The 12,037-nt window shown below is 44.7% G+C and overlaps 1 protein-coding gene across 1 annotated transcript; it reads left to right on the top strand.

The window, feature by feature from the left end:
* The first annotated feature begins 883 nt into the window (after positions 1-883).
* Positions 884-2,660, top strand: lbx1a (ladybird homeobox 1a). The gene is made up of 2 exons (XM_086180586.1): positions 884-1,411; positions 1,949-2,660. Exons 1-2 carry the CDS (start codon positions 1,102-1,104, stop codon positions 2,476-2,478), a joined length of 840 nt encoding a protein of 279 aa, XP_086036712.1. The 5' UTR covers positions 884-1,101; the 3' UTR covers positions 2,479-2,660.
* The last annotated feature ends 9,377 nt before the right edge of the window (positions 2,661-12,037 follow it).

Below are 12,037 nucleotides of genomic sequence, written 5' to 3'. Positions count from 1 at the left end.
ATCCAGTAATAACCATATACAGCGTCATCTACAAATCCAATCAGAACCATATACAGCTTCATCCAAGAGGGCCAATAATAATCCTAGTTATTTAAATGTATAGAGCTGATAATCATAAACAATATCATCTATAATGAAATAAGAACCACATGCATTATCATTTATACTACCAGTGTTAAACACAAGCAGTTTTATCTATAAAGCCAGTCATGACTATATACAGTATCATGCATAGGGATATTATCATTTGTAAAGCCTATAAAACATGTACAGTATCATCTTATATCGTCTATAAAGTCATTAATGACCATATACAGTATTTCCTATGAAGCCAACAAATTGCCACATACTGTATCATCTATAAAGTGATTAATTACCATATATTATATGATCTTTAAAGTTAATAATAACCATATACACTAGAATTTATGAAGTGAATAATGCAGTAGTGGTTATAACGCCGACACTAACCATATACCGATTTGTAAAGTCAAAAATATCCATGTACAGTTGTAGGCCTCAACAGAAGAGAGAATATTAGGCCTCAACAGAGAAGAGAGAATATAGTCAAGCTTTTTTTTTATTTGTTTATTGGTCTAGAAAAGGAAACATCAGATTGATCTGATCCATGGTTGCTGTTTTGCCTTGAGCATAAATTCCTTTCATATCAAACGGCGAGAAACGTTTTGCTTTTTTGTACGCCCTTAAGTGTTAAGTTGGCTACCCCACACACTGACGGAGGAAGAGAGGGAGAAAGAGATGGGGAGAGAGAGGGAAGGAGGAGTGGGGGGGGGGGGTCGGGGGGTAATTGATGGCCTTCAGACAACAATAACTTGTTAGTGGGGGTCTCTCGCTGCTGCTTTAGGTGCATCGTGGTCCACCGGATGGGTTCGGCTCGTGCTCTTTGTGCGTCAACCTAGAAGAGTGGATGAAAGACGTGCTGCCTGCGACTCTAACTAGAAGTCGATGTGTCCCTGCAACTGCCGCTCAGCGGCAACATGCGGCTGCTTTGGCACCTGTGATCCACCCGCGGATGTGACTGTGCTTTAGATCCGTATCAATTCGTCATTCTTTCAGCCAGTTGTGACCCGCTGAGCCGACATGACCTCTACAGACGAGGCGAGTTGTCCAGTGGTGCTCGAGGAGCGGAGACGCAGTCCGCTGGATCAGCTCCCGCCGCCGGCTAACTCCAACAAGCCCCTGACTCCTTTCAGCATCGAGGACATCCTTAACAAGCCGTCGGTCAGAAGGTGCTACACCCTGATCTCCCCTGGAGACAAGCTACCCTCGGCGGGTCACAACCTGTCCGCTCGGGCGCTGTTAAGCCAGACATCCCCACTCTGCGCGCTGGAGGAGCTGGCCAGCAAAACCTTCAAGGGCCTGGAGGTCAGCGTCCTGCAGGCTGCCGAAGGTATGGATGCCAAAGCTTATGCTAAAATTATTAACACGCTCACTATTGCTTTTAGCCTCACACAGGCCTTTGAATAGAAAGGGGGAAAGCCTTGCCCTGCACATGGACATTATATTTTAATAGGTAGTTCTACATGGGCTATTCTATTTCTATTAGTTTACCATTCAGTAGACATGTGTTAATGATTCATACTCAATTAAGATAATAACCTATCGTTTTTTAGCTAATACAACAAGAACAATACTATTATAGTTATTTTATGAGTATCCAGTTGGGCAAATAAAGCGAATCCATATTTGTAAATACATTTCAGCTAACATTATTATTATTAGTAGTAGTAGTAGTAGTAGTATTAGTATTATTATTATTAAGATATAAGTTAGGCAAAACGTTAGGATTTACATTCTCAAGGAGAGGAACACTTTCGTCTTCTGTCTTGTCAATATTCTGGGTTACCACAGTGAATGTTACCAGATCTTTTTTGGAATGTTTCGTGCCTGCTTATTGAACTGTTTTCACTCTCTCCGTGTGCTCCAGGTCGAGACGGTCTGACGCTCTTCGGCCAGAGGAACACCCCGAAAAAGCGCCGAAAGTCCCGCACGGCTTTCACCAACCACCAGATTTACGAGCTGGAAAAGCGCTTCCTCTATCAGAAGTACCTGAGCCCGGCGGACCGGGACCAGATCGCCCAGCAGCTCGGCCTCACCAACGCCCAGGTCATCACCTGGTTTCAGAACCGCCGGGCCAAGCTCAAACGGGACCTGGAAGAGATGAAATCGGACGTCGAGTCCGCCAAGGCTGCGGGTGCAGTTGCCTTCGAGAAACTCGCCAAGCTGGCTGAGCTGGAGAAATGTGCGGCGGGGGGTATGGGCGTGGAGACCTTGACCGTAGCGGGTCATACCGAACCCGACCCTATCACGTCCAGGATCCAGCAGGACGCCAACGAGAGCCTAGAGGCCTGCAGGCCGTGCTTGTCGACTCCTTCACCTGCCTCTTCGCGTTACACAGACCAGATGAGCAAGTGTTCCTCTGAGGACGAGGATGAGGAGATTGATGTGGCTGACTGAAATATGTGGGTCTTCGTCCGGGCAGAGGGGTCCATTGATGCCCTGCTGCTGACATAAACTGTGGCTCATTCGCTCCTCTGTTTGCTTTTTGATAAATTAATTTAGAATTGACCATCAAAAACAGATCGAATCACCTGGAATCAATTGTGATTATTTAATATATTTATAGGCCTAACACTTTGTACACCATTTTAAAAGTGCCTTTATGATGTATGAATGATAACCAGTGAAAAATATAGATCAGCTATGTAAAATAAATATACATTTTCAAATATTAAGTACTGCGAGGATTGATGTTTCGGGCAGAAACTGCGGACAACCTGCTTGGGATTTTATGAGTTTCTGTGTGGTGTGTGGGTGTTCCCCGAGGGCTGCTCTCTTGTAGGGCGCAACCTGGAGACAAGCGAGGATCCCTGCTGCTCCGTCCATCGCCTCTGCTAACAAAGGCGGCCAGAGGAGTGTGTACAAGAGGCCATATGGTAGGAGAATTCTCCTCTCCATTATCGTCATTCTGATGGATTGACTTAACCCATCGTTTCAACTACGTGACCCCTTTATGTCAGCACAATATTGAGACAGCCTGGAAGCGTCCAATATGAACGAGTTCATTTTTTTGTAGGTAACGGGGCCTCGAAATAAACGAGTTCAGTCACTCACTTCATCAGCGCGTCAATGAAGAGAGAGAGCAATTATAGGCAATTAAAAAAACATTTTATTTTTATTTATATATATATATATATATATATATATATATATATATAACAACATACTCTGATATTCTGATATTTTATAGTTTGTCTGATATATTATAGTTTGTCATTGGTGTGGACATCCTGCAGGAGAAATGTGTGTGTGTGTGTGTGTGCGTGCGTGCGCGCGCGCGTGTTAGCGTGTGTGTGAGAGAGAAAGGGAGAGGGAGAGAGAGACCCGGGGACAAACGAGTGTGTTCAAACCACTGATTTATTTACAGGTACAATACATGTGACACATGTCACACTGGCAGCGAATAATACAAATACAAATTTTGTAATAATAATAATAATAATAGTAATAATGATAAGAAGAACAATAATAATAATATTAATATAATTATTAATAGTAGTAGTCGTCATACAAATTGCCCAATATAAGGTTTTATGGACATTTATTTTTTTACATTGAAATTACTTGTAGAGTTTATTGTCTCCATATTTTGTTGTAGGACATAATATTTAATCGCAACTGTGCTGCAGAGTTAATTTAATAATAATGTAATCATAATTATTAGAACAGACGTTATTCATATAGCTCTGTCCATACAATGGCACCGCAAATTGTCAAAAGGGTCAAGAACATTAAAAATGTGGATTGCTTTCAGGGACAGGATTTATCCCCTTCTTTCCTTGTAAATAGCTCTTTCTGCCCCCACATGATCGCTGTGTTCAATTCTACTAATACTTATGATTAAGCCTATTATTATGATGATGGTGATAATAATAATAATAATAATAACAATAATAATAATAATAATTATTATTATTATTATTATTATTATTATTATGTAAACAAGGTTATTATTAATAAATCATGTTTACACAATAATAATCTTGTTTACAAATTCAATACAAAGTAAAATAAAAGAATTTAGCAATTATAATAATCATTATCATTATAATAAGCAAACTCATAATCATAATACGAGTGAATATTTGCACCGTTCACAACATTGTAATAGTTATTTTAACGCAGTCTCCTGATGTCCAGTTTGACATGATACCTCAAAGCAAAAACAATAATACTAAATACTACTACAGAAAATAAGCAGAATAACAATATGTAGCACTGCACTGTCAGTGCAGCGTGAATGAGCGTCTCATTGTGTGTGTGTGTGTGTGTGTGTGTGTGTGTGTGTGTGTGTGTGTGTGTGTGTGTGTGTGTGTGTGTGTGTGTTTTGCCGCGGGCGCAGCTTGATTGATCACTAACAAGGCGGGCTGTGAAAGTTTTAGTTATAGCGATCGTGTAGATTCGTTCAACGTTTCAAACTTCAATTTTACGGGCGACTGAACGAAGAGCGCAGCTGACACACCTGATCTATGTCTTCATTTATTTGATCCACTGACTCATCTTCTTCCACAAGCTCCTCCCCTCAATCAGCATAGTCATGGAGATATCCCCCTCAACACACACACACACACACACACACACACACACACACACACACACTAATCTCCACTGGTCTCTCTCTCTCTTTCTCTCTCTTTCTCTCTCTCTCTCACTGGTTATCTCTCTGGATGACAAGTTTGTTAGGGGTTTATTAAACTCAGAGAAACACATACTATTTGATGAAACTGAAATAGAAAGTCTTGAAAAGTTTGTGGTTCACACTTACTGAGGCCACGCTGGCACATTGAGTGCAGAAGTACTGTGGAATGGACATTTTGCTTCAGAACCGAAAAAGGAATCATATTACTTGTTGAATTAAGTCTGAATTCAAAGACTCTGATGTAGCAGCAGAGTCTGCAGACTCAAATCCAATAGCAAAAGACTCAAGTCAGAATGTGAAGCATCCTTTATGATAATTATTTCAGAAAGAATGGGTGTGAGCGTTTAATACTCCAGCAGATACTTTTCTTTATGTGTATGAAGAAAAATAAAGCTCTACATCCCAGTTTGTTAGATTTTGGAATAACCTCAGCTGTTTTCGTTCCCTATTTATTGAAGGTTCAACATTCACTCCTGCAAAGTCAAGACTGACCAGTGGGGGCTGCTAAGGGAATACATGTTCAGAGGATTGAGTTTTTTTTTATTCATATTGCAGTTGAAAACTACAGCAGGTAGTGCACAGATATACAATAATCCACAAAATCACTGCCCAAAAACTTATTAGTTGTGTTGGGTAAAGTAATATCCATAAACATACAAATTTCAAAGGTAAATAGCTATACCAAATGTAAATAGTAGTTCTGTAGTACTACTTACAAATATCCACAACTAAAATAAATACTATAAACATATTCATTAGCTTCACTTCGATACAGTGTAGTACCACCAACATTACTTCACAGATCATTGATTATACTACACCAGTTAGTTTTTTTTTTTAATCTCCTTTTGCTGAATTTGGGGGGATTTCTTATTGCAAGAAAATCCAATAACTTAGTTTTATGCAATGAAGTGCCACTAAAAATCCCATTATACTTCAATGCCCCCCCCCCCACACACACACACACACACATGCAATATCCAGTCCTCTTTATACATCCATGGGCTTGCTTGATTCTAACCCACCTAAATTGAAACATTCCATTGCCCTGCCCCCCACCTGTCTCCACTCGTCTCCAGCCATCTCCAGCCTCCAGCCCATCTCTTGACTACCTAAGGGGACTGTGGACTGCAGGTGTGGAGAGAGAGGATGTCAGCTGTGAGAATGAAAGTGAAGCAGAACAACAGTATGGAGGGAGCTCGGGGTGCCACAATAAAGAAAGAAAGAAACATAAAGAGTCAAGTCAAATCAATTTTATTTGTATGGCGCCAAATCACAACAAAGTTTATCTCATGACACTTTACAAGTAGAGTAGGTCTAGTGCAACACTCTTTCAATGAATTTATACCCAAAAATTCTCCATGAGCAAGCACATCCTGCAACAGTGGCGACAGAAACCTTCCTTTTAACAGGCAGGAATGTTGAGCAGATCCAGGCTCAATGGGGACGGCCTTCTGCTTTGACTGGTTGGGGGGAAAAGAGCAGGACAAAGACAGATAATGGAGGAAGACAGATATACAGAAGGAAAGAGAGGGACAGAGATCAAGAAGGAGAGAAACAGAAAAAGACTGATGGACGGATGAGTTAGTAACACATATGAGTATGAGTTATGTATAACACATACAGGGGGAGGCTGCACGGTGGTGCAGTGGTTAGCACTGTGGCCTCACAGCAAGAAGGTTCCGCGTTCGAGTCCCGGCTCAGGCATGGGATCTTTCTGTGTGGAGTTTGCATGTTCTCCCCATGCCTGCGTGGGTTCTCTCCAGGTACTCCGGCTTCCTCCCACCGTCCAAAGACATGCAATTTGGGGACTAGGCTGATTGGATTCTCTAAATTGACCGTAGGTATGAATGTGAGTGTGAATGGTTGTTCGTCTCTGTATGTTGGCCCTGCGATGGACTGGCGACCTGTCCAGGGTGAACCGCGCCTCTTGCCCGTTGACGCTGGGATAGGTTCCAGCCCCCCCGCGACCCTTAATGTGTAGGAATAAGCGGAAGATGACGATGGAAGGATCTTATCTTAACCGCTGAGCCTTAAAGGATTTGACAGAAGTATTTTTAAACTTGGATGGAGCGGCGATCTGCCTTAATATAATGTTATCTTTAAAAAAGATGAAATAAAAGGTCCAAAGCATCAATTTTGAATTACTGCAAAGAGATGGATGACTCAACATTGGGCCCCGATCAACCCTGTCATCTTCCCCAGTCTCTGTGCATTGCATACCAGTCAGACATTAAATTGTTATAAGTGATAACACCTTTGTAGAGGATTTTCTTGCATAATCTTATAATGCGATATGCATTTGTGGCCAACCACTGAATCTCAGTTTTTGCCCGAGGGTTAACCCACTAAAATGCAGGGGTGCCAAAAGTTTTTCCACACAGTAATGTCAATTCACAGTTTAAGAGGATAAAAATGAAAAGCATTTAATTTGATCAGGTTTGACAGAATGAGTTTGATATACCAAATTAATTTTCCACTTTCACAAAACTGTTATTAAAGGCTAACTATTTTATATCAATAAACACAAACAGGCTTGAATACTTAGTACTGTAAAGACCATCTTATAATTGGCCCGAATACATACCGAGTGCAAAATTCACAAAGAATCAATTGTGCCAGAAATTGCACATCACTATCAGCACTGGCTATCTGCTCAGTCTCTGTGTATTGTGATATTGTATTCGTGCTGTCATCACATAAACACAAAGTTTTTCATCTAAATTTAGTTTGCTCTTGTTTTGTGTTTAATTGCAATGATCATTGTCGCAGAGTACATAAGAGTGGATGAGCATCAAACACGTAGTCTGAGCTGCAGGAGAGAGAACATGAGAAATCATTTTCTGAAGACAACCTGACAATGAAGCGCTGAGGCAATCTTCAAAACTCATGGTGATGAATTTAAAGTTTTGGAGAGAAACATCAATTGGGAATTGAAATCCCTTTTTTTGAGTGGTTATGGTGTTTTACACTACACAAGAAGATGTCAGGACAAAAAGCATAAAAAAGACAAACAAAAATTATCACAATGAAAGGACTTTGCAAAGGGGCTGTTACGTGTGGGTGGTGAGGGGTGAAGTAGACCCAAGCGCAGACAGACTATAGGATGGTGCACAAAAGTCTTTATTGCTTAACGGGGAGACTTTAAACGAGGACACTGGAGACTTGACATGAGAGCCGGAGACTGACGTCTTGACGTGAAACTGGAGACTGACGACTTGACTTGAGACTGGAGACTGACTACTTGACTGGAGACTGACAACTTTTGGAGACTGGTGACTTGAGACTCGGAAATTTGGGTAGTGACACCATGAACAAAAGACACGCAACACACAACATCACACGCAACAACGCAACAAAATACAACAATGGACCAATGCCATTGTTCTCCCCGTGTCTGCATGGGTTCTCTCCGGGTACTCTGGCTTCTTCCCACCATTCAAAAACATGCAATTGGGGACTAGGCTGACTGATACTCTCAACTGACCGTAGGTATGAATGTGAGTGTGAATGGTTGTTTGTCTCTGTATGTTGGCCCTGCGATGGACTGGTGACCTGTCCAGGGTGTACCCCGCCTCTCGCCCGTTGACGCTGGGATAGGCTCCAGCCCCCCCGCGACCCTTAATGTGTAGGAATAAGCGGAAGATGACGATGGATGGATGGACATACAGGGGGACAGAGAGGAAAGAGAGGAGGAAAGAGGAGCCCAGTGCACCATGGGAGATCCCCTGGCAGTCTAAGCCTATAGCAGCATATCTAAGGGCTAGCCTATAAGCAGCCCTAACTATAAGCTTGAAGGAAGGTCTTAAGTCCATTCTTAAACATAGAGAGGGAGCCAATGCAGAGAAGCCAGCACAGGAGAGACATGGGGCCTCATGTATCAATGAGGTTTACGCAAGAAAAACTTGCGTACGCCAGGATCGACGCTCACGTTCAGATGTATCAACGCGAAATGTTCGTCGATTTTTGCGCTGTTTCACGCCAGCTCCGGAGGTGCCGTAGAAGTTGCCGGAAAGCCGAATCTTGCGTTAATTGCACTTTGGTCCGTTGGCGACACCCTGTGGCGGTGTTTGGTAACTGACATTATTTGGTAACCGCACATACATCAGACACAAAAAAGCCTTCCAGCGGGAGATGGCGGACCGTTCCGGGGTGTGTCGGTCGACCCTCAACCGGGCCATGCCGTGGTGGACCTAATCAATGAAAAATATATTATTTTATAATATTAAAGCGCAATTTGCAGCAATAGCCGGATTCTCTAATTTAATCGGAGCCACTGACAACACTCATGTTGCCATAAAAGCACCGTCCCATGAGGAATACGCTTACGTTAATCGTAAGGGTTTCTTCTCCATCAATGTGCAGATCGTCGATGCGCAGAGGCTGGAGGGATGGATGCCGATCCTGGCCGGGCAGCTGTCCTCGCGCGCATAAATTTCATTTCCACAATGTGAATGGGTAAAAAGCGATTACAGGATTCATGAAGCCAGATTAATTTATTTTGCCCACGAAACGTTCCAGAACATTTATCAGGCGGTGGAGCCGCTCATTGATCCCCGTTATTCCCCTAATAATGTCCTCCTGCGACTACAGGACCGCCTGTGTGAGGACGGGCTGGCCCGAATGCCGCTGGTCCTGCCTGATGACTGAGCCGGCAGGTGTGCTGCACGTCGGCGGCATGGCTGACGGATCAATTTCGATTAAACATTGGTTTATTTAAATGGCTGATTCTGTGTATTTGTTGCCTTTACATCTGTGGCAAAGCATGTGGAAATGTTGGTAAGAAATGGAGTACCTCCAGGCTCCCGGAGTCAGCGTGGGTGGTGGCGAAGCGCCCCCCCACAGAGGTGCTGCCTGTGACTGCCGCCACACGCTGCTCATATTGCGTCAGGTGCCCATCTCCCTGACCCCCACCTCTCTGGCCGGCACTCCTCCGGAGGGCAGCTGTACGCCGCTTGACCTCCACCTTGAGGTCCTGTTAGTGCCATTTTCCATATTGTTATTTAAATTTAGATTTAAGCCAACTGATTATTGTAGTTATTGCATTTAGTGATTGCGCAGTGTTGAATCTACTCATACGTTTAGCTTGCATTGTTTAGGAAGTTAGAATTGCAGCCTCCAGAGTTGGCGTGAAACAGCGCAAGAATCGACCAACTTTTCACGTTGATCCAGCTGAACGTGAGCGTCGATCCTAGCATAGGCAAGTTTTTCTTGCGTAAACGGCATTGATGAGGCCCCTGGTCTTAAGGGACTTATTGGTGCAGCCTGATAGCCTGCAGTAATCCAGCCTGGAAGTGACAAAAGCATGGACGAGTTTTTCTGCATCTTTTTGAGAAAGGATATGTGTCTGATCTTAGCAATGTTATGTAAATGAAAGAAAGCAGTCCAGGGGCCTCATGTATCAATACTTGCGTGGATCTCATACGAAAAACTTACGGTCACAAGAATAGAGAGAGTTGCGTACGCAAAAAAAAATCCGGATGTATCAATATGTGCGAACGCCAGAATCCACGCATGTTTCCTTGATACATCCCAATCAGCATGGAATTGAGCGACCGGGCCCGCCCCCGTTACGCCCACCTATAAATACGCAAATTTATTTAAATAGGGTCTCCGCTGTCCGCGCTTGTGTCAGTATACACAAAAAACATATTGAGTGGGATAAGGTTTGTGAGAGGGTGAACGACGTAGGTTCCGAGCAACGCACCCCAGCAGAGATTAAAATAAAGTGGTCAAACCTCAAAGTGGAGGTCAAGCGGCGTACAGCTGCCCTCCAGAGGAGTGGGGGTCAGGGAGAGGGGCACCTGACCGATTTTGAGCAGCGGGTGGCGGCAGTCATGGGCAGCATCTCTGTGGAAGGAATTGTCACCACCACCCACGCTGACTCCGACAGCCTTGAGGGTAAGTAATAACTCTCTTACGCAACATTTCCACATGCTTTGTAAACGCAAAACAATACACAATCAGCCATTTAAATAAACCAATATGTCATATTGACAGAAACTGATCCGTCTGCAATGCCGCCGACGTGCAGCATCCCTGCCGGCTCCCACGCCAGCCCGTCCGCCAGCTCAGAGTCCTCCGCCAGGACCAGCGGCATTCGGGCCAGTCCGTTCCCCGGCCCCAGCACCAGGCCGACAAGTGGTAGACGGTCCTCCAGGCCAACCGGACCCAGCGGTGCATCCTCCAGACCACATGGATCCAGCGGGAGGGTCCTCACACAGGCGGTCCTGCAGTCTCAGGAGGACATCATCGGGGAATTAACGGGGATCAATGAGCGGCTCAACCGCCTTATTAAGCATTTAGTTAAAAAAATAAAATCATCTGGCTTCATGAATCGTGTGATTGTTTCTTACCCATTCACATTGTGGAAATGAAAGTCTGCCGTGCAAGGACGGCAGCCTGGCCGGGATCGGTGTCCATCCCTTCAGCCTCTGGGTCATCCCGTGGGGGACATGCTGCTCGGCATGGGGGATGCCATGCAGGTCGGCCACATTGTGAAGGATGCCACAAGCCATCACAATGCGTACACCTTTTCCGGCTGATAGAGCAGCACGCCCCCACACTGGTCCAGACAGCGCGACCGACCCTTCAGCTCGTCGATGGCCCTCTCCACCACTGACCGAGTGTGAGAGTGGAGGTTGTTGTACCATCACTCTCGGTCAGTTAGGGGGTTGTGGAGAGGGGTCATCAGCCAGGCCCTCAGGGGGTAGCCACTGTAACCTGCGGTAAAAGCACAGTATTGCTCACTTTTGGTTTAGGTGACTGCAAGTTAAGAACAGAATGTGCGAGTTGTGCGTTGAACCAGGCCACCTCGCAACAATGTTGAGCAGATTCATCTGCGCATCGCAGATGATCTGCACATTAATGGAGTGGAAACCCTTACGATAAACGTAAGCATATTCCTCATGGGACAGCGCTTTTATGGCAACATGAGTGCAGTCAATGGCTCCGATTGTATTAGAGAATCCGGCTATTGCTGCAAATTGCGCTTTAATATTGGCCTGTTCAACCGCACCGTAAGGGAGTTTAATGTACCTGTGGGAAAGGCGAATGAGCAGGTCCACCACCAAGGGCATGGCCCGGCTGAGGGTCGACTGGCTCACCCCAGAACGGTCCGCTACCTCTCGCTGGAAGGAGCCAATGGCCTTGAAGCGGAGCATACTCAGCACCAGTGTCAGCACTGGCACAGCTCGGCTCCTGGCGGTTCTGCGCTGGAGCGCCGGTCGCAGCTCCTCAGAGATCTGTAGGAGGATGTGCCGCGGTAGCCTGAACCGGCTCATCAACCACTCATCAGAATTTTGCAGCAGATCCTCC

This window comes from Aulostomus chinensis, chromosome 16 (genome assembly GCF_037954235.1).
Source record: "Aulostomus chinensis isolate RoL2024-O1b breed Wild chromosome 16, RoL_Achi_v1.0, whole genome shotgun sequence".
In the NCBI taxonomy this organism is placed as follows: domain Eukaryota; kingdom Metazoa; phylum Chordata; class Actinopteri; order Syngnathiformes; family Aulostomidae; genus Aulostomus; species Aulostomus chinensis.
This window is presented reverse-complemented; position numbering and strand designations above follow the sequence as displayed.